The sequence below is a fragment of the Phascolarctos cinereus genome, unplaced genomic scaffold (assembly GCF_003287225.1).
Source record: "Phascolarctos cinereus isolate Bilbo 61053 unplaced genomic scaffold, phaCin_HiC Scaffold_4;HRSCAF=312, whole genome shotgun sequence".
Classification (NCBI taxonomy): domain Eukaryota; kingdom Metazoa; phylum Chordata; class Mammalia; order Diprotodontia; family Phascolarctidae; genus Phascolarctos; species Phascolarctos cinereus.
In genome coordinates, this window is record NW_027555847.1 from 703,232,367 (window position 1) to 703,255,288 (window position 22,922).

The 22,922-nt window shown below is 47.2% G+C and overlaps 1 protein-coding gene across 1 annotated transcript; it reads right to left on the bottom strand.

Moving 5' to 3' along the window:
* Nucleotides 1-499: 499 nt before the first annotated feature.
* TBX3 (T-box transcription factor 3) lies at nt 500-14,589 on the bottom strand. The gene is given in 8 exon segments (XM_021007970.2): nt 500-2,562; nt 3,825-4,525; nt 6,050-6,210; nt 7,390-7,466; nt 9,175-9,321; nt 10,527-10,794; nt 12,450-12,742; nt 12,744-14,589. Coding segments are annotated over 8 exon segments (2,223 nt in total). The 5' UTR covers nt 12,834-14,589; the 3' UTR covers nt 500-2,076.
* Nucleotides 14,590-22,922: the final 8,333 nt, after the last annotated feature.

Sequence of the window (22,922 nt, forward strand, 5' to 3'; positions counted from 1 at the left end):
AATACACCACAGGAAAGGGCAAAGGCGTCTCTAAAGTTTCGCTTTGGAAGCTCCCACCTTCTTCCCCGTTGGCTCCATAATTTATGACAGATGTAGGTCTGAGTGAGCCATGAGCACGCCGGCAGGCCTTTACCGCCTTTACCGTCTTTTGCCATTGAAAGCAAGATCTGAAGGCGCTAGGCAACTCAAACCCTTCTCCTCCCTCCCTCCCGGTCTGTCCGGTCCCTCTCCCTCTCTCATCTCGAAGAAAATGCATGATTAGATTCTTTTTGGAGTTCCCCCTCCCACTTTATTTTTCTGGAGCAAAAAAAAAAGTATTTGGGCGCCTCCGTGACACTTGATTGACAGCTCTCCAGAACTACTCAGTTCGATGGGGGGGGGAGGACGGAGGACGGCAGGCGACTTAATTATTTAATGGGGGGGGAATTAGGATTCTTTGTTCCTGTTTGTCTACTCCTGTGACGATCCCAACAAGAAAGGCATTCGACAAAGTCTGGAAGACATTTCAATAAAAATTTATTGAAATTTCAGTGACGTTTTAAAAGAAAAAAATACAGAAAACCAAGAGCTCATTAACGATTCTATTAACACAAAATATACCTTCATGGATTTTCCTTTTTTAAAGTTTGGTGTTTTTTTTTTCTTGAAGACACCTGACTTTCAAACTTGGATTAGCTATTATCTCTAGGCACCAACTGAGAAATAAATGGATCACACAGCGACACCAGTAGTCAAACCCATTTCATTTGGACACAAGAAGGAATGGGCAAATTCAGAAAACGAGAAATACAGCCCACAAGATTCTGCTTTGCCCCTTTTCTCCTCCCCACAATCTCCACGCCCTTCATTTGACGCAGGAAAGTACCTAATAATAGCACCCTTCCCATTAATTTATTTTTATCTTCTGCATTAGGACTTTTTACTAACTTGGTTATTAAAAGGGAGGTACTTTGCAAAAAAAAAAAATAGGGAAAAAAACCCCCAGCCCAGAGCTGTATGTTTCCTTGTTTTCCAAGCCTGACCTTGAAATGAAATGGAGAACGAAACACGGGGCAGCTGCTGCCTTATTTACAGAGATCTGTACAGTGTCAATAAATTAAAGTTTAATTCTGAGTATTCATATTCCACTTATTTACAAGTTACCAAATAATTACATAAATACTTTGTCTAATAGTGTCCACTTCTCTTTTTTTAAACTATTTTTAATAACCTTGTTATTGCATATACAGTAAAGAGAGAAGGAAACCCGAGGGAGACAACTAGCAATGAAACAAAATTTCATAAAATAAATTCAATTCCCCTCCCACTTATTTATCTGCCTCTTTTAAAATTATTAATATTAGGGGGGGCCTGTTGCAGTTCGGGGTGGGAGGGGGAAGAAGGGTCATTTCCTTTTCTCCCTGGGAATTAAACATTCAGAAAAATAAAACAGAAAAATAGACTACGGTGGAGCATGCAAGTGCCCTATGGGGGCTCTTAAGACATCACAATAATATTAAAAAGACATCGAGTTCATTAATACAGGCTAACAAGGGCTACAGGTATATCTTTATCCCACCCCAGAGTTCTTCAGTCAGTTTCATTTTGAAGAAATGATAATGCAAGTCACTTTATATTCTTAAAAAATCACTTTTCTAAACCTTATTCATTCATTTCCATTCATTTTTATTTCATTTAGTCTATTTTACACACTGAGTGGGGAAAACAAACAAACAAACACCTCTAGAGACGATCTTGACCATCTCTGCTTTCTACGGGACAAACATGACCTTTCAATGAGAGCATGGTTCTGAAACATAGCAGCTTTTAGGTCTTTTCCTCCATTAAACCCTCCCCCCCCCAAGCCTCAGCCTCAGGGGGGCCCCCGCCCAGCCCTTTCCGGAGGGGTTGCTGTGGCCACAGGGCCATGTGAGGGACTTCACCATAGTTTTACAAAGTGCACTCGAGAATGATTGGGAATGAGACACAAGAACTCAAGATGAGGACGCCCTCACTCTCGTTTACTTCTGCGCCCATCCTTTGCCCCCACCCCAACGGGTCCCCTTTCTTGGAACTCTGGAATTGAGGCGCAGGCCATTAGGGGGATTCACTGCGGCATCTGTCTTGCTTCGACTCCAGGCCGCTCACTAGACGCTGGATGCTCTGTAGTTCGCTGGTGGAGGGCTCCTTCTCAGGGCAGAGTTTTGGGGACAAGGACACAGAGCCAGAGGAGATAGTAGAAGATCGGCTGTTGAGTTCAGAGCCCGAGTCCAAAGCCACCGAGGCGGGGCTGGCAGCTAAATTGGCCGCTTTGCTCTCCAGCACGCTGCCCGACGTTGCTGCCGCTGCTGCGGCTGCAGCCGCAGCCATCGAAGGGAGAGCCGGCGTGAGGAGGCTGCTGCTGTCAGGTAGGGGCATAGGGATGGAGTACGGGCTGTAGCGAAGTCTGGGCCTCACGGCGTTCAGGAAAGGGTGCCGGTGGACGGAGCTGGAAGCAGCCGCTGCCGTGGAGGCAGCTGCAGCTGCTGCCATGTAGGTGTAAGGGTAGGGGAAGAGGCTTCCGAAAGGCGACATGGCCAGTCCCTGGAGAAACAAAGTGCGGAGGGAGGAGTCAGTGATTCTGGGGAACAGAGGCGTCGTGGGCTCCTTCCTATTGCAAATCCAGAAGCCACAACTCCTATCCTTAGTCCCAGAAGAGCCAGCCAAGGACCCAGATCCCAAGAGAAAACGTTGCAGGCCAAGAACAAAACCATAGACTATCAGGGCTGGGAGGGACCTCAGATCATAAAATATTAGAACCGGGAGGGCCCTCGGAACATAGAATGCCAGAGCTGGGAGGGACCTGAGAACATGGAATGTTGAAACTGAGGAAGACCTCAGGACAGGGAACGGTGGAGGTGGGTGGAGCCTTAGAACAGAAAATGCTAGAGCTGGTGAGGACCTTAGAATACAGAGAGTGGAGGGCCCAATTTTTCTTAGCGTGACTTAATTTTACAGAGTAGGGAGGAGCAGATCCGCGGCTCCTAGCATTACACAGTTACTGAGTGACAGCCAGGCTTAATAGCCATCACCAAACTCCTAGGCTATTGTTTTCCATCACAACTTCCACAATTTTTGCTGGAAAAAGGCTGACAGAGCAATCCCTTCGTCCTTCCCTCCCCCCAAATCCTCCACATTTCTAGGGTCCTTAGAAATATCAGACAGCACAAGAGGGAACAGAAATGAGTTCCAGTCAAAAGAGAAAAGCGAAGATCCTTCCTCCCAAATACAGCTTCTATTGAATTTCGGCAGCCTGGCTTGATTCATTGGCTCCCCCTCCTTTCTCTCTCTTGCCCAAGGCCCATTCCTCCCCCATACTGCTGCCCTCCCCACACACAGACAGCTCCCTTCCTTGTCCTGGTCACACTCCAAAACTGAGCTGTTGTTGTTGTTAGCCCAGGATGGCCTTCTCCAAAATTAATGCTTGGGAGGACAGAAGAGTGCCCTCTTACTGTAATCCCAACCCTGCCTGGCACCCAGGGAGGCAATTTGAGCCAGGGGTGGCAATAATAATAATGATGATAGCAGCTAGAATTTATATAGCTCTTCAAGGTTTGCAAAGCACTTTTAATTCTCATGACAATCCTGTAGGGTTGGTGCTATGATTACCCATATTTTACCAATAAGGAAATTGAGGAAAGAAGTGAAATGACTTGCCCAGAGTCATAATCATTTTGTGGGCTGGATTTGCCTTCCTGACTCCAAGTCTAATGTTCTATCTACTGTACCACCCAGCTTCAAGGAAAGGGACGGGGGGGGGGGCGGGGATGAGAGAGACAGAGAGAGAAACCCAGGGAGGGAATTACCTGAGAGGCTAGGACGTGCTGCTGGAGGTGGAAGGGCAAGGCTGCCGCAGAAGCCCCTGATAGTCCCTGGGCCGCTGCAGTGGCCATGGCCGTGGTGTCCAAGCCGGTGACTCCTGTGGAAGCTCCAGACACGGTGGCCAGCAGGGGACCCATACCCGCCGCCATGCTGGAGAAGGCTCCCCCCATAGCAAACTGGCTGGGGTGCAGGAGGAGAGGGTGGCCATTGCCCAGGGGACTAAAGAACTGTTGGCTAGCCAGGCCAGGGGGGAAGGCCAGGTTCGGGAGGTGAGCTGGGCTCAGGTGTGGTGAGCTGTCCGTCTGCACTGTGAGAGGGGTGAAGGTCTCCTTTCCCGGGAGCACTGGGCGCCCTTCCTCAGGGGCCTTGGGTACCCCTTCCCGGCCAGGGCTCTTTCGATCCTCACAGCCTGAGCCTCGGGTGCTAGAGGAGATGGCAGCTGGGCTATGACGAGAATCTGGGGAATTCTTTTCCAGCCGTATCCCTTCCCTGGCCCGTTCTCGATCCCTATCCCGGTCCCGATCTCGATCTCTCTCCGATGAGAAGAGGTGGGCCTTGGAGGGTGAGGCGCCCTTGTCTTTGGAAGGCTCCTCCGATGTGGTGGTAGAGATTTTCCCCATGTCACTGGCCTCAGGGGGCTCTTCCTTGCTTTCAGCATCGCTCTCTCCCTCACTAGGGCACAGATCTGCAGGAGAGAAAGGGCACAAGTCAGGGTGAGACCCATGCAAGTGATGAGCGTACAATTAGACTGCAAACTGCACCCCTCCCCCAGCCACCATCACACCAATTCAACCCAGAAATTCCACAAGGAGGCAAACTCACTTTCTAAAACCTTAAGCTTAGAAATGTGTCAAAAGACATTTATTAAGCAGGCAGAATTTGTGCATCGGGACACTTAGGTACTTTGAATAAAAGGATTAAAACTGAGAGGCCTTCCCCTCAAGGTGCTTACTTTGTACTACAGGAAACACTTATACAGATGCATAAAGACAAAACAAAGAAAGTTCTTTGGAGCAGTGGGAAGGCACTTTACTAGGGAAAGGGGGAATCATTTAAACCCTCCAGGGTCTAGCCTAGAAGCAGGGGAGGGGAATCTGCGGCCTGGAGGCCACATGTGGCCCTCTAGGTCCTCAAGTGCAGCACTTTGACTGAATCCAAACTTTACAGACCATATCCCCTTAATAAAAGGATCTGTTCCATGAAACTTAGACTCAGTCAAAAGGCCACACCCAAGGACCTAGAAGGCCACTTGTGGCCTGGAGGCCGCAGGTTCCCCACCCCTGGCCTAGAGAATTCATCGAGTTTGACAGTCTCATTTTACAGAAGAAACTGAGGCCTAGAGAGAGGAAAGGACCTGTAGAATAGACACATTCCTCCCTCAGTTTAAACAAACACAATTTTATTTTCCTATCAGCACGCTCCTAGCTGGATACCATTGCAAGCCATTTTACACTGGAAAATTTTAATGGATTAAAGATATAAAGTTCTTTCATTTTATTTCCCTTGAAAACAGGTTTCTTCCGTTGTGTCTCTCTCTGTGTGTTTCTTTCCAAATAAATATTGACTGCTCTTTAAACACAGGAAACCGGTTCAGGTCTTGAACCATCTCATCTCTCTCCCCTCCCCCTCCCCCTCCCCCAGTACACCTCCACCCCACAGGCCGACTGACTTTTCAGCTGGGTTGGAACTCCTTCCTATGCTCCAGGTGGCAAAGATTATTTTTCTCCCCCTCTCTCCTACCTGTAACATCTTCTTCACCCCCCACCCCATTTCCAAGGTGCTCAAATATCTTTCAAATCTAGATCTGTATGCATAAAGGAAAATTGCAATGGCTTTGATGTGGGAGAACATGTTGAAGAGCCGAGGAAGGGAGGGAAGCAGCACAAATCTACTAGCATGGGACAGGGAGGGTAGAGGATGGAGTGCATGACTCCTTACATCTGTCAGGGGAAAGGAACAAGGCTTCCAGGCCCTTCTCAAAGATTGGGGTATAATTATAAATCAGTGAAGGACAACTCAGAAATGTTTTGTCTCTGCCTTAGTGACTAGGCCAGTCAAGAGAGAGAGGCATGCCAAAGAGGGGAAAAAAGGATTGGGGGAAAGCACTAAGGAAGGGCACTAGAAGCAGAGACATGCCCATCTTTGGCTACCAAGTGCCATGAGGGGGCAGAGATGCTCTCAGAGGTTGGAGTGGCCCTTTGATACCTACCTTTGAGGTTAGATGTACCAACTGTGGAGACAGCTGCTGGGGAAGAGGATTGGGCAAAACATTTGAAAGCTGTCTGCTCACTGGAGGATTCATCGGAGGTCCCAGCTTCCTTCTTATGTCTCTCCTCAAACACTCTCATGGATTGTAAAGTCAGCTGCTTTCTGCAGACAGAGTAGTGCAAAGTACTTTAGGGGGGAGGATTTTTTTGCCTGCTTTTGCCCCTCAGTAAGCCCAGAGGATGTATAAATATATATTCCTAACACCTAGCCCAGTTACTTCAGGGGTCTAAAACTTGATCTAAACACAGCTGCCAGTTAGGGGGAGAGGAAGATACTGTACAGAGTGGGTTGATTTTTAAGAAAGTTTGGAAAGGGGTGACTGTTCTCCATTTATTAAGGCTGGAGATTTCATTAACAGACATGCATAAGGGCCAGAGTACCCTGGTTAATGGGGGTGGGAGGGAGGCAGACAGGCAGGCAGGGGAAATCGGTATTGAGTCTACAGATAGGGCAGGGGGAAGGACAGATTGTTGGGTCATTAAAGCCTGGTCTATCAAGCCCCTTAATAGTCTCTGAGATCGTAAGGAACTCAAATGATTTCTCCCTGCACTCTGTTCAGTCTCTCCACCAACAATCAGTCCAGTTTAAGAACAAAAAATCTGTTTCAAAAAAATTCGAAATCATTTCCTTTGGGCACCTGCAGGGAAGAGCTTTCTTCTTGCCATCTCCTCTCTTATTCATTCCTCAAAGAAAGACATAATTCTGGGTTCTTCTGACTTAGAAAAGTTTTGACTTTGTCAGAAAGGGAAACTTCTGGTCAGCAAAATCCCTGCTCAACTCAGCAGGAGAGTACACTTCAGCCTATGTATGTCACCTCCCACCCCCCAGGCTATTTTGTCCTTGGGGGAGGTTGGGATTCTATTTTTTTTCACTCAAGAGTCCAAACGTACTTACAACTGCCAGCCCCACCCCACCAGGATTGGAGTGGGAAGTCCATAACCAGTACCCTGGGATGGGTCAATCAGGAATTTCTGATTTGATCAACATATTTCTTGGATAAGCTTTTTAATGGGACCTTGACAAATTCCAGTTACCTAGGACAAAGGATTTATAAACAGACCCTCTACCCCCAGTCTGCTTCCAAATGGATTTTAATGTCCTTTGAAATTTGGGTGGGGCTGTTCACCCCTCTCGGCAAAGATGGAAGGCCCTAGGACCTCCTGGGACTGCATTCTCTCTCCATCAAAAGACACAATTGCCTCCTTACAAACACTTTGGATTTCCAAATAGGAATTCAAGATCTCCCAAAGCTTTCCTTATGAAGCAATTTTCTTTACTCACCTCTTCTCCCGCCTGCCATTCCCCGTATCTCGGAACCCTTTGGCAAATGGGTTGTTGTCAATTTTTAACTGTGTTATCTGGAAAGAGGACAGAGGAGTCAGAAAACTTTTGCCTCATCTCTGAAACTCTTCTGAAGTGCCGCACAGACCTCCCCACCTCCATACTCTCCTTAGTTCAGGATTAGGAATTCAGCTGAGATAGGTAGAGGGTGAAGGAAAGTAGAGTCAAAACTGTCTTTGACATCCCCCTCCCCAACCTCGATTCCCTAAGTAAGTCTTCAGGCATTAGGTGGCCTGGAGATGGTTCTGGAGCTGGAGTATAAAGTCCATTTGAAGGCTGAAAAAAATGTAAAATACAAAATTTTCTAGCTATTAAAAAATTATGTTTCCACTTAGCACTTTTTGTTGTTTTTTTAAATATACCCGCAATTCATTGTAAAGTGAATTATGCCCCCATTCAATCTCATAAAGTGTTTTATAGAAACTTGGTGGGGAGAGGTCACGATTGTAAACAAAATTTTCCACTTCTCTATGTTGCCAAGGAATATTGCTATTGCAATGTACTTTATAGAAAGCTTTAATATTAGTATTGGTATTAGTATTAGTATTAACTGCCCAACACAAATCCAGAGTCCAAGGAGCAACTAAGAAGCTGGTTTTTGCCAAATAAGATTTATACTGCACCCCCCCCCCAAAGTGTCTGACAAAGCTTCCTTTTCAAATTGTTTTCTAGGTAAAAAGGGCAACTTTTTCCATCATGGTAAGAGAGAAAATTGGTTGGAACTTGGTTTCTGGAGAAATTGAACTTAACTAAAGCCCTTTGCCTTTCAATTCCAATAAACACCCACCATTAGGACACCCAGTCAATGGCCTTGCATTCCTCCCTTCCAACTCTCAGCTCCAGCCCACAGGGGCCAGGGACTGTGTTATGACAAATGTCAAGTCAATGAAACCAACAAACTGTTTATTAAGCATCAATACGTGTAAGGCACGATTGACCATCTATCATGAAAAAAGATTAGTGGGTGATTCCACGAAAACAATTTTTTTTGAATGACTCCTACTTGTGGGTCATAGAAGAATGAGGCTGATCTGGGAGCTCCTCAATCAGCACCCAGTTATGTTTCCTCTGTGATACACGCAGCCTTCTGAGTTCACCCTCCCAAACTGTCTGCAAAGTGGGCCTGGAATATTTCCTGATGACTAGGGACAAGGTAGTAAAAATCTCAGGCTACAATCCCCACTTGACTGACCACACCTCAGAGTACCCCCAACATAAAAATGTTTTTTATACTAGTCCAATCCTTGGGCATTCCCATCCTCCTCCTACCACACACAGAGAAAATAATAATAATAAAAACATGGCAGGATAAAACATTAATAAGAAGCAGACCAGAAAGCTACTTGGAGCTGTGGGATAGCAGGGGAAAGGAAACCTATTCTGTGCTTGTTTTAGGCTAAAGACTCAAGAAGACCCATTTTACATTTTTGCAGAGAGACCTTTCCCTCTCCACGGTTAGCCAGTCAACATTGGTTTTGGGAAAGAGCAACCTAAATATTCTAATAAAGACAGAATGAGAGTCATCTAAAGTGGATTTCTTTAGATCATTCTACTCTTTAAACCAAGCAAATTTTGATGGTTGGCCACGCAGAGGAGTGCTCACTCTTTTCAGTAAGATTAGCCTCCATACAAAGTCAAATGACATCAAAAGAAAGCCTGAATAGCACTTCCCTGAATTCCCCCCTTTTTAATTCTATACTTTCTTCTCCCCAAATTCTCTATTACCTTATCATTCTGGTATGCGGTCACAGCGATGAATTCTGTCTCAGGGAACACATAAGTCCGAAATGTACTATAGGGAAGTTTCAGGATATCATTGGCCCTAACAATGTGGAACCTAGGTTGGTATTTGTGCATGGAGTTTAAAATGGTCTGCAGAGAGGAAAGAGAAGAAAGAGAAGGAATGGTTAGTGCTGAGAAGAATCCCAGGGACTTTGGAACCCCAAACAACACTGCCCGTGCCCTCCTAGGTACAAAACCCAGGTAGACTGACTTTAATTTATAGATTCATTAGGACAATGACCTGGTAACCACCTCCACTACCAATATCCAGATATCCTTATCAGCAATCTATACGAAACTTGTATGTCCTGTCTTCTACATGCATAAGTACCCAAACTCCATATCCTCAGCAAACCCGCTTTAGGGGCCCAAAGGAAAAAAAATTCATTAAAAAGATAAAAGATGAAAATGTATTTAATTTATAAAAGGAGTATTGACTTCAGCTCTCAGTAATCGACTGTCCCAATTGGCTTAAAGCCTCTAAAAGGCTGAAATCCAGGGAGGAATATTTATCTGCTAATCAAAGTAAGGTAGTAAATCCACTCTCCCCAAAGATTTCTAGGCCAGACAGATCTCCCTAGAGCTCCAGAAATCTTCACCCTATTTTGCACTTATCAGCCTATTAGTGGAATGGAATTGGGGGTCTTGGGGAAACAAGGGGCACTTCACATTCTCCAAGAATCATTTTTAATTCTTCTCTTCACCCAAGTTTAGGAGATCTCTTTCTGCCTTTCCCAGTAACCCAGGAAACTGGCTTTCGTCAAACCCTATTCTTTATTAAAAAAAAAAAACTATTTAAAAAAAAAGAACCAACTCCAGCTAACCAGACATACTAATTAAACTTTTCCAGCAATCAAGCTTTTAAAAATTTGTTAGAAAAGAGAATTGATTTCAGCAAAATGATAATGGGGTAAACTAAATTTGAAAAAAAACTGTGGGTAAAGAGGGGTTTGGTTTTGGATTTTAAATAACAATAGATTTTTTAAAAAACTGAATCAACCGGCTGCGACAAGCCTTTAACATTCAAATACAACAGGTCGGGAATTTACTGGGCTGCCTGGGTAAGGGCTCCCTCTCCTAGGTCAGCCAGATCTTTTCTGTGCCCCCTCCGGTCTCTTTGGGCAATGCCGAGAGATTCTTGTTGAGGGGGCGCCTCAAGTTTAAGATCTAGGAAGCCAGCTTTCATTATTCGGGAAGAGAAGGCCGGGGAGGAAAAGGGAGGCCTTCTGGAAGAGGTAGGAAGAGAGAATTAAAAACAAACAAAATCCTTGTATGTAACTCGGAGGGAAACTTACAAATCCATGTTTGTCAGAAATATTGTTGGTCAGTTTCAGTTTGTGAAAAGTGACCACTTTGGACATCCACTGCTCGCCTGTCGCAGGACTGTCGGGATGAATATACATTCGTTTGGGCATTTCGGGGTCAGCCTTGCCCGCCACCATCCACCGGGAATTATGGAATTTATATCTACAATCGTCCGCAGCTACAATGTCCATCAACAAAATATACTTGGCCTTTTTATCCAACCCAGTACATCTCACTTTAAACGGAGGGAACATTCTCCTAGAAGAGATAGACCAGAACAAATTCGTGAGTTTCCGAGATCAGTTACTCCTCAATATTTCAAAGGAAAACTTTCGGTGATGGGGGGGATTTCTTCAAGGCAGGAAAAGGGATCTGGGAAGAGGGGTCTGCTTCATTTTGTCAGACAACCAAGAAAAAGGAATTTTTAAAATGTATTATTACATTATGTGTGTGTGTGTGTGTGTGTGTACACACACATATAAATTAGCCTCGCTTAATTAAAAATATTATCTTCTCAAACAATGGAGTAGCAGAGAATGAAAAACTGTGGTGGCCCCTTCTGCCACCAGACAAGTGGCCAAAGGGAGTATGTGTATGTGTGTGTGGGGAAATCGCTCTTTTTCAGGTTTGTGGGCCTGGGGGAAATTATCTCCTAGTAGAAAATGCACTTTGGAGCCTGCTGATATAGGGAAGGGTAACTGTTCCTGGAGTCTCCCACAACGAATTCAGAAAATGCCATTTTCTAGCTCTCGGCCATCTGTGCAGCGCAAGGCTGACCACATTCCCCCGCTGCTATGTCCAGTTTTAAACTGCGACAGGATACCACAAATTTGCTGTTTATTATGCCTAAGAGTTTGGCATTCGGCGATCCTGGCTTAAAAGGAAACATATGACCTGGTAACAAATAAGAAGGCACCTACTTTTTTGGCCGAGGTTTTCCAAGTAAAACTTCTGACCACAATTAGCAAAGAGACAGAGGACTGTGAGAATTATGGATCAAGGTTTCACTTCTTTCTTTCTCTTCCCCCCCCCCAGCTTTAATGCCGTTCTTTTATTTTCTTTTAAGGAGCAGAGAGGTACAGCATAAAAATCACAGGGCCCCCCCAGCCTTTGCCAGAGTTTGTTCAGGTGATCTCTGCAAAATCTACAAAGCTCTCTGGGAAGGTTAGTTTCCGTATATGTTATAGGACATATGCCTGACTGTATAATTCTAATTACCCCCCTTGCCTGCTGAACTCTTTTCTTTCTCTCTGATTACAAACATGTGAGTGTGCAAACTAAAATATCTTTGATCAGTTTCTCTCATTGATGTGGGAATACATTTCTACAGCCCAAATATATACAGTTAGGCCTCTTATGAACCTAGGGGGCAAGATTCCGGACACAGAGGGAGACAGGCAAATTTTAGACTATAAACACACTCCAAGAGCTCCCATAGGAGACCATAAGCCTAAAGTTATTCTCTCTGAATGCAAAGATTAGAAAATAGCAATTAGCACATTTCAGAAAGGAGACAGCTGAGTACTTTCTACACAAGTAAAAAAACCAATTTTTTTCTTCTTTAAAGATATCTGTAAAATAGTTCCCACAGTAGTGGATAGGAGTGTCTACAGACAGGCATACACGCACGGACACACAAAGACAGGGAACATTTTTTTCTTAGTAAGAATGCATGCACGTGTGTGAGAGGCAGGTAGTCTTAAGATTTCCTGCAGTTCAGTCTGCAAAGTAAGCAGTAGTCTATAGCAGCGCATAATTCCCGATGAGGCACGTTTTTCCGGAGGCAGCTGAAAGCACACAGGCTCACCAGACTGCTTGGGGGGAGGGGGGGAGAGAACCAATAATAACCCAAACCAAAACAAAACAAGAAACCCAAAGACCCAACCTCAGAAGTCAGAACTTCAGCCGCTTACCTTCCGGATTTGGTGATCACCATCTCGGTCCCTCTTTTATGGAACTGTTCCCAAAGCTCCTTGGCTTCTAGATGGACCTTGGGGTCGTCCTCGACCTCTTCCTCGGGCTCCAGGGTTTTCAGAGGCCTCAGATGAGCCGCCGCCTGGTGACCCAGGGAGGAGAAGGGGATGCCGGTCTCGGCGGCCCCGACTAATTGATCCATAATGGGCTTGGCCAGAGCCCCCGGCAGCGAGAGAGCCGCAGCCCCATTGGGAGGCAGGGTGAGAGCCGGGAAGAAGGGAGGCTGGTGTCCCCAGCACGGCACTCATGCCGAAGTCCGGAGCCCGGTGAGGTAAGAAAGGGTGGTAAGCCATGCTTGTCCCAGGGATGACCGGCTCTCTCATGGGGAGGCTCAGTCGCCGCACTGCTGACTGGGATCGGGGCTTCGGCTGTTGCACTCGAGTCCTCACTCAGGTGCTCCCCCTTTTTAATAGTACATCGTTAAAAGAAGGGGGACCCCACAGGAACCCAGAAACACCTCCTTCGGATGGTGGGGCCGAGCGAGATGTTTTAGAGTAAGTCTATATTTTGTGAAGGAGGAGTGGGGGACTGCTTTCTAAAAACTTCCAAGCCGAGGCATAATCACTCAGGGCGGTGGGCACCCCTGGGTCCTGTTTTTCCACTGGTCCTGGCACGTCCCTCTCGGCCGCCTTCACTGGGAGGCAAGAACAGATAGTCCTTGGGGTTTCTGGCTTTCTCCGGCCAGCCCGAGTACTGCTTTCTCGGCTCTCGGATCTAGAATCGCTGCGCTTGGAGTTCCGGGAATCTTGGGTTCCCCGGGCCCAGTCTTCCTTGGTTAAAGATGGGACTGGACCTCGGTAGGCAAACGCTGCAATTTTGCTTTTCCTCTTTTTTTCTTCCCGTCTTCTGTCTCCCTGTTCTTCAATTCGACTTAGATCTCTGCTCTGAGACAGAGAAAGCGAGCAAGGAAGGGAGGGGGAAATTGCACACACAGAGACAACACACACTCAAAAACAGATTCCCCCCCAAAAAATTATTATTGTGACAACAAAAAGCTAGGAACCAACTCGAGCTGCGAATGGGCTTCCGTTCTTCTCCCTCTCCTATCCCCCCTAAGCTTCGGATGGGGCTCAGTTTCAATGAGCCTTGCTTGCGTTTCCCTCCCCCCCCCAGTCTCTGCTCTTCCTAGCAATAATGCGGATTTCAGTCCTGCCTAGAAAAGGTGAAGGAGGAGGGGAGGGAGGAAGGAAGGGGGGGAGAGAGAAAGGGATAGGGAAAAAGAGAGAAAAAGGGTGGGGGAAAGGGAGAGGGAGGGAGAGAAAGAGAAAGAGCCGGAGACAGAAAGAGAGAGAGAGAGAGAGAGAGAGAGAGAGAGAGCTGTAAGAGAGACACCCTCAGCCTCAAGAAATCCCTGTGAGTCTGCTCTGCTTGCGCCAGATCGTGCGGATGTGTTGTGAGCTGCGAGGAAGCTCAAGCTTTCTTGATTGGCTCTTTGACGCTTTCGGACCAATTGTGTAGCTCCATAGGCGTGGTTTTGACAGGTCGAGTGGAGGGGGATCGAGCCGAGTTATAAAAAGGTGTCGGAAACTGTAATGTTGTAGCGAAGCATCTCTACTACTCTCTGCCGTGTGAATATTGTCAACAGGATCAGAGAGTGAGGGCGGAGGGCGGAGGGCGGAGGGCGCAGAGCCACTGGGGAGACAAAAACGGAGTCGCCTCTAGGTGGCTTATCCGAGGAGAAATCACCCGCAACCCCCTGAGCTCTTGCTTTCTCGCTGGCTTGCCCCCTTTTCTTTCTCTTTTTCTTTTTTGCTGTCTGAAATGTCTCAGTTATCCATCCCAGGACAGAGGGAGGAGGAAGGGCCGGGGAAGGAAGGAGAGGAGGAAAGCCTGGGAGCCGGCGGAAGGCAGGCAGGCAGACAGGCACCGAGGGAAGGACTTTGGCCGCCCGCGCCTTCCTTCCTCTCTCCTCGGCGGCTGCCGCTTACTTCGCCGGCTCCGAGTCCAGCTAGAGTCGCCCTGCGTCTTACCTCCTCTCCCCTCACTCCAGGAGGCCTGGCGGGGGAGATCTGGCCCGTTCCGGGCTGCTAAGGTTGGCGGAGGTTGCAGCGTTCGCCGTCGCCTCTCCCTACAATGGCAGGAAGGATGAGAAGGGCGAGGGGGAGTTGTGCCCGACCGGGAGGGAGTGAGGGAGGGACAGACCTAGCGCGGCGCGGCGCGGCGCAGGGGCTGGGCTCAGGCTAGGAGAGGCTCCGGCGCCGGCTAGGGCTCTGGCACCAGTCTCCCCCCGCTTGCTCCTAGCTTCTCCCCACGTGTACGGCTCCGCAAGGGCAGCCGCGCCCTCCGGAGCGCAGCGTGGGCGCCTCGCCTGCGGGGCCCCGGAACGTTGAGAGTTGCTAGGACAGAGAAAGGCACCCACAGCTGCCGACTCCGGCTCCCGGGCTACTCCTATTACACAAGCCTGAGTTACTGAGGCACACAAACACGCGCGCGCATACACAAATGCACTCAAACGCAACATGCTTTGCATTGACCACAGCATACACAATACTGATAGTCGGAATTATCGAAGAAACACATGCATGACCAAAAGACCCAATGTCATTTAAATACATTCATGGATCTCAGAATAGACAAGAGACAGTTTTCAGATACAGTTGTATAAACACTTGCACGGCCCCCAGAATATACAACAAAGTTGTTTAAACAAAGACCCAAAGTTGTTTAAATACAGAATGTTTCCCTCCAGAATATACAAGAAAATATATTAAAAAAAACCATAAATCCATTAACGGACCCCGCATACCAACACGGAGACACGAAAAATGGCTCCATAATATTATGGATATAATGAATAATATAATCTATAATATAATGAATAAACATATACATACAGATCACAGTTTATGTACCACACAGACACACTGGACATTTTAAGTATACTCTTTACTAGATGTTTTTTACAAACCCCAAACTCAAACACGTGCCCACAATTATATCAAAACACAACGGTACACTCTGACATCCCCTGCATACAGGCAATTATTTACACTCTGCATATACCCTCCTGCTTAGGGTAGGAGGAGAGACTAATTCTGATTTTTCTCAAAGCAAGGAGATGTAGAGTTAGTGGGTACTGTCTGTGGCCTTGAGTCCGGACAGATTCGGGGTCAGGAAAAACATCCCCAGATCGAGGAAGGTGTTTAGGGTCTCGCCCACCAGTCATCTTTATCCCTGGCATCTCTACCTAGTCCCCTTGGTCCCCATTGGCAAAGGCCTGGGCCTGAAAGCTTGGGTGGGGTATGTGGAGGGGGTGGAGGGAGAGGTGGCGAGGCAGGGGATATCTAGTCCAAGAATCATTCTCGTTATCTGCTTGGCCCCGTGCTCTTTCTTCACCTGGGATTTATCGGGCCAGAAAATCAGGGGAGACTTTGTAAAGCAAACAGTGAAACGCCCCTGCCCCAGAGTCAGAGGTGACCGGTTCTCGGGAATCCGGCTTTACTCCAGGTAAGGTGGGGGCCTCGGGCCCTAGTGGGATGGGAGTAGGGGTTAAGGGAATGTGATGGAATTATCTAGCCTGGCGCCGAATGGGTTACTGTTTACTCCCCTCTCCCGCCTCTTCTAGAGCCACTGACCAGCACAGGGTCACCGAACTCTCCTCGGCCCTCGGGCTCTGGTCCGGGAGGGGAGGGAAAGTAGAGTCCCGAGCGCAAAAGCTGGGGGTGGGGTTGTGAAACTAATAGGTCAGAAGGTTGGGGGGAGGGGGGAAGAAGACAAGAGGCCTAGAATTAAAGAACACAGTGGAAAAAAAGACCCTCATTTTAAGTACATTCTCACACTTCCCTCTCCCTAGAAGGCTTTAAATGAACTTTTGTGGAATTAAGTTCTTTTTGTGTGTTCTAGGAAAAGGGAAGGTGATGAGGGGAGTGAGATGCACAGATTTATAGGGGGAGGCAGAATTGAAGGGCTCAGTCCTTGGCTCTGACTAGGAGAGGGCAAGAAAGCAGAAGGGATCCGTGGCGGAAGCCGGCAATCTGGTCTTAGATTTTCTATGCCGTAGACACCCCCTTTCCTTAACGAGGGGGGAAGGGAAGACACTACTTCTCCAGCAGCGGAAGAAAATGCAGTTCCATTGTGGGCTAAATGCGCAGAGATAGGAGGGGAACATCTGAGGCGATTTTTTTTTTAACCAGTGTCTTTTTGACGCACATGTCTAAGAGAGCTTGGCGCCAGCGCTGAGAATTCCCTATGGTCGTCAATGTCTACACACTCCTTCACCAAACCGAGGCCCATCTCTCTCTCTCTCTCTCTCTCTCTCTCTCTCTCTCTCTCTCTCTCTCTCTCCTCTCTCTCTCTCTCTCTCTCTCTCCCTCCCTCCCTCCCCCCCCCCAAAGTATGTGTGTGGAGTTTAGGGAAGGAAGACAGAGAAAAAAAAAACAACCTGGAAACTTGGAGTTATTTGCTACAAGCTCTAACCTTTCCGTTGTGTCTCGAGACGGCTGTTAAGACAAGACAGTGCGTTCGGGAGCTCCTGACAGGGATAGCTGGGTTGTTTGTGGCTTAGGGGTTCTAGGGTTCCCACCTTTTCCCATTTGTTACTAGCCCTTGTGATGAGAATTACTATTTGAGGCCTGCTTCAGGATGTTTTCAGGTGGGCCGCGAATGTCATGACCTCTTCTCCAGAGGACCTGACGCTTCCTGACTTTCTCCTGGTCTAGTTAAAAGTCTGGCTCTGCTCTGTTGTTCCTGCCCTCTTTCAAGTGTATCCCTCCAAGTACACGCGATCATCTTCTCCCCCACCCCCACCCCCCAGTGCCAACCCAGCCACGGAGATCTTCTGGAAACTGCCTTGACAAACGCAAGATGACTTCTCTCTCCCACTCTCTTGCCACCCACCCACTCTGCCCTCCTGCTTCCCAATAGAGGGAGAGAGAGTCGTTCCATCCAGATCCTTGGGCCTTCCGTTCATTGCCACGGATTGAGGGGCATGGGGAGTGAGGGGGCTTGGATTGAAACATTTCTCTTGCGTAGCTGAGAGCTGCGTGCTCCCTGATAGTTACATAGCTCAGGGCTCTCTCCCTAAAAACGGCAACGACCAGATTACTTCCAACCTCTATCTTCTCTCTCTGAGGCCCAGACTCAGGGCTTGCTCCCGTCCCCAGGGTCCTTTCCTCACCAAACCCCTGCAGCCCCTCCTGGAACTAAAGGTGAGGGGGGTGAAAGTTTGCGGATTATGATTTTTAAAATGTCGCCGTCTCGCTAATGGTCTACAAACTTCCTCCAATTACCACTGACCTCCCAGACTGGGCCCCTGGAGACTCGTATTATACAGGGAGGCCGCACTAATCGGAGATCAAAAGCTGGAAGGTGCGAACTCCCTTTGTCTCTCCCCGGCCGCCGAGCCCCCCTCCCCGAGTGTGATAAATCCAGCCTGGCGCCGACTGCGCAAAGGATGATTAATTTGCGAGCAAACAAAGAGGAACCGGTGGCCACCACGCCGGGGCCCCGAGTTAAACATTGGCCAGCAGCTTCCAGCTGCTCCTGGTCCGCCCAGCCGCCGCTCTGGAAGGAGCTGGGACCCGATCGCCACTCCCCTCCCACCCTCTGCTAGGGCTGACTGCCCGGCTTCAGGGGAGAACTCGGTTCCGCTGCCTCCATGCTGCAGGCTCTCCCTTCCTTGCCCTTCGTCATCCTCTTCTTTCTTCCTTTACTCTTTCTCTTTCTCTCAGCCTTTTTCCAGGCCCTCGCCCCAACTCCCACCCTTTCCTTTAAAGAAAAACAGGACCTCTGAAGAGAGAAGTTTTGCTCTCACGATGGCTGAGCTGTGGGTGCTGTCACCAGGGAGGGGATGAGATTTGATTCCCCAGAGGAAATTGGAACAGATAAAGTGAATACCCCTGGACCCTGATGTCCCCAGAGCCAAAATTCGGCTCTGGCCTGTTACAGCACCTGAAGCAATCTCCTACTTCTGGGGTCTGGGTGGGAGGTGGATGGGTGGGAAGAAAGTCCTGGGCTAGGCCCCGATTCCCGTTTCTCCCGAATAAGTCTCGAGGGTTTAGAGTTGAGGGCAAATGAGCATTATGCGCTCAGGGGTTATGAGAAGCGCTGCAAGGCCCCAAGTAAGATCACTGTCCCTGAGGCTGACGGGACAGATGTGTACAGATGTGTTGGCCTCATCTTCTAGGAGGCTGCCTTTTCTGGGAGCCTGATAGCGGCTCAAAATCTCTTTTTCGGCAGCTATGCCTGCCTCTAGCTTTAAAAGAGACAGTCTGACTCTTTTGTGGGCTAAGCGTGTTTATCTGAAAAAAAAAATAAGGGGAGGTGGTGGTGGGGTGGGCGGGCTCGTTTATTTTGGCAAGTTTGCTGTAAATATTCTCTTTAGCACGTGTGAGGTCTGGCTGTGGACTATTGCGCTCGTATTCCTACTTAAACTTTCACCCTCGTTTGCCTGAGCGGTTCAATTGAGCCCAAGGTGTCACTACAAGGGAGCTGTGTTGACACAAGGCATCCTGGTTTCTCCGGGAGGCTCTTGGACCCTAATTAAGTAGGTTTCTAAGGACTTACTCAATACCTTTGGACTATATAAACTTTTACTGGGGAGGGGGCCGCCAGCCTGCAGCTTGGATTATTTAGAAATTGCCTGTTGTCTGAGCCAACCCCCGACCTCTCCACCAACTCCCTTCCCTTCCTCACCTTCTGGCCTACCTACTTCTGAAATGGACAAGCGCTTGAAATCGGCTAGGAGAAAGACCACAGCCTCACCCCTACTCTTTGTTCCATTCCTGGGTGAGCTTCGGGTCTTTTGCTATAGGCATTTTGGTTTTATTAAACGTCTAGCGAAGCAGTCCTGGGGTGTAGGCCGGAAGGGGTGCGGGTAGGGGCGGGAGGAGAGTTGAATTCTATCTTCTCACATCCCTCCCTGGCGACCCGCTTGCCTTTCGGTTCCTTTCCGCTCTTTGCCGGGGGGGGGGGGGGTTATCCCTTACACCATCTCAGGCTGAGTCCCCAGAACATCCAATACTCAGATCGGCAAGCTGAGTGGAACCCCAAGATCCAAGCAGTCCGTTTGCTCTCATCTCCTCCCTCCTCACAACTGCATTTACACCCGCTGGCTCCCTGAAGCTCCTCTTTTGGTCAAGAAAAGAGACTGTCTTGCTTTGATCAAACATCTGTCTTCTACTTGGCTCTAGTGCCAGTAACAATAAGGACATGATTTGGTCGTGTTCGTTGGTCTTTTCTTTCTCATCTTTTTTTCTTTTCCCTTCCCTTCCTTTCTCTTCTTGTACTCCCCCCTCCCTTTCTTTCCCCTCTTTTCTTTTTCATAAACAGGACAGAATGCCTTGTTTCTCCCCCTTTTGAGGCTAGTAGCACTCGAGGATTTAGACAAGTTTCACATTCCTACATATTTACTTCTTGGGGGACCTTAGAAATGCCTTTCTATTTTCTGGTTACACGTGGGGGGCCTGTGTTTTTATCCACATATTTACCTCTTACTTCTTAGGTTGGGGCAATCCATGAGGACCAGATTTCTCAGTTTCTCGAAAGTTCTCTGGCCAAAAGGGCTAAAGCAGAGTTTAAATCTTGGGATCTGGGATGGGGGTCAAAAGGAAATCAGACCCTTCAGAGTCACTGTTGGCCCTCAGGCCCTAAGTTAGAAAGCTCTAGCCTCTAGATTCCCTTCATGCCTTGAAGAATCAGCCAGGATGCTGCTTCTTCTATAACTTTCATTCACATGTCCTTTGACAGGTCTCTGAATTATTGATCAGGGAAATTTAGTGCAATAGTTTGAATTCGTGTGTGTATGGGTGTATGCAGATTGTCAAAGCTGTCTAGCTGGGGGCCCCAATATTTCTGCCTTAAAGACATGCTTTGGCGCCACTCGGTGCCCTGTTCCCAAAGCATGATGGCCCATACACATAATCCCCCTTTATCATGCCTCCTTTTAATGTAAATAATTTTTTGGCAAGAGTGAAATGAAAAAATGTCACCCTTACTATCCTTATTATTCTTATTTTATCATTTTTCTTTTGTCTAAAGTCACCACCTCAGAGCTGGTAAATTTGTAAGAAGATAATGATTTAGATAAGTTGAAGGAGGGTGGGTGGGAAGGGGGGGAGATTAGGGGCGCTGTAGTTTTAAACATCTTCGATACAGAATTTTTCTTTTTCTCTCCCTCTCAGGAAGAGGGATTAAAGTGTAGTTTCCTAGTTGCACAGAGCTGTATATTTTGAGTTTTCTCTTTATGCAGATATCTTCAACCACCTAAAAAAAAGATAATATAGTCTAAGGAATAAACTGAAATACATATGTATATGAACAAATATAAATATTATTGTACTGTAACATATAATTTATTACATGGTGACTCATGAAATAAATATGCATTATACCATGTTTATTTTTAACATCTATCATCAGATCTATTTACACACATGTATACTCCTCTTCTTAGACTGAGTTGAGCAAGAGTGGATGGCAAAACGCTAAATTTCTCACTAATCAGATTTGACCAGAAAATACTTCTTTCAAAACAAATAAAAACACCCTCCCCTCTTTTCACCATTGATTTTGCCCAGAGTGAAGGTTGAAGCCCACTATTGGGAGATTTCATCCAGGATTTGGGCTCTAACCTTGGGCAGAAAGACAGGATGAAGCTGGAGGTGGGGGTGGGGGTGGGGTTAGGAATTAGAGGCAGGGGTTAAGGACAACAGCCGGAGTGTCACAGAGGTAATTCTGGGAAGCCATCGGAAAGGAAGTTACCCAGCTTAGGTGTCCTAATCAGGAGCCTCACGCACCAGACAGCTTATTTCAATGTTTGAATGGGGCGCCAAGTTTGTTGGACCCCTGCGAGGTGGGGCATTCATCTGACCCCACATGTCGGGTTGCCTGTGGTTTCCAGTCCCCAGAGAGACAAGGTGAGAGAGAGGCAAAGGCAGAATTGGAGAAAAGTAGAAACCCAAATGTTCCATTCAACAACCGTGCTGGAGAATAGAGTTGTGGTATGCTCCCAATTTCTCTTTTTTAATTATAGTCATCAGAATAAGAAGTGGAAAGGAAGGGGACAGACACAGAGGGAGAGGAGAGAACAAAACAGACAGGCACGCTGGAGAGCGTGGCTATCATCTGTCTGGGAGGGATTGACAAAAATGTGTAAAGGAGAAGGGACGGTGAATTGAATGGGGACTGCTGTGAATAGGCAAATGACAGGGAAGAGACAAACAAGCTTCCTCGATTCTGGTGAACTAACCATCCTCATGGAGTTCTGGAAAAGTTTTCTCAATTTGAGCATACTATCTATTTCTGTTTTTCTTACTGGGTTTCAATTAAAACGACTGGCTTCATTATACTGAGGAACAGGAGAAAAATGGACAGTGAGGGCAGAAGATTGGGATCCCCTTCTCCCTTTTCCTTCCTGTCTCAGTCCTTCCAACTCTGTGAGCATCTGGATTTGTCAATGTCATTTCTTGATGTTTCATTAAAGTAGACTAAATCATAATAAGAGTAACAGCTTACATTTCTATAGCATGTTCAGGTTTACAATGCAGTTTTCATGACAACAGATCTGTGAGTGTATTACTCCCATTTGATACTTTGAGACACTGAGGCTCAGAAATGATGAAATGACTTTCCTAAGGTCACACAGCCTCTAAGTGGCAGAACCTGGGCTCAAACTCAGAATTCTTGACTAGAGCATGTCTGAGGTGGGGGTGGGAGGAGAAAAGGGAGAAAGAAAGGAAGATGAGAAAAATAGAAGAGACTGTAGTCTTCTACCCCATATTAAATGAGAGAGAGGTACATCGGTTGCCTAAGTGGAATGAGTAATTGTTTTCAGGCAGATCAATCAATCAGCATCCATCTATTAATTGCCCAACATTGTCTAAGTACAGGGCATACAAAGAGAAAAATGAGACAAGTAGAATACAAGGAACTTACATCCTATGAGGGAGAAATTGTGCACATATATAGGTATATACAAAATGGAGACAAGATGAATACGAGATGATGAAGGGGGGAGGGGTCAGGGGAGCATCGGCAAAGGTTTCATGTAGAAAGTGCTGCCTGAGTGAAGTCCAGAGGGAAACTAGGAATTCTAAAAGACCCAGAATTTTCTCCCTATTTTCAAAACTAAAACTTCCTCCTTCTCACCTCAGGGAAAACACAACCTTCTCTTTTGATCTATATTCAGTATTTTACCAGGCATTCAGTCTTCTTCCCTCTTTGTCTCTCTGTCTTGAAATCTGTCTCTGGTTTCTCTCTCACTTCTCAATTCTGTCTCTGTCTATCCACCATTGCCCACCCACCCCACCCCCACTTTCCCCAGACCACCCTCCACTGTCTGAGTCTGAATGATTGGATTCGTAAGAGTCTGTCCCTTAGTTCGTCTCAACTCCTAAGTGTTCCTATGTCTTTCTAAGCCATCGACTTAAATTGCCACCCCCCCTTATACACACACACACACACACCACAACACA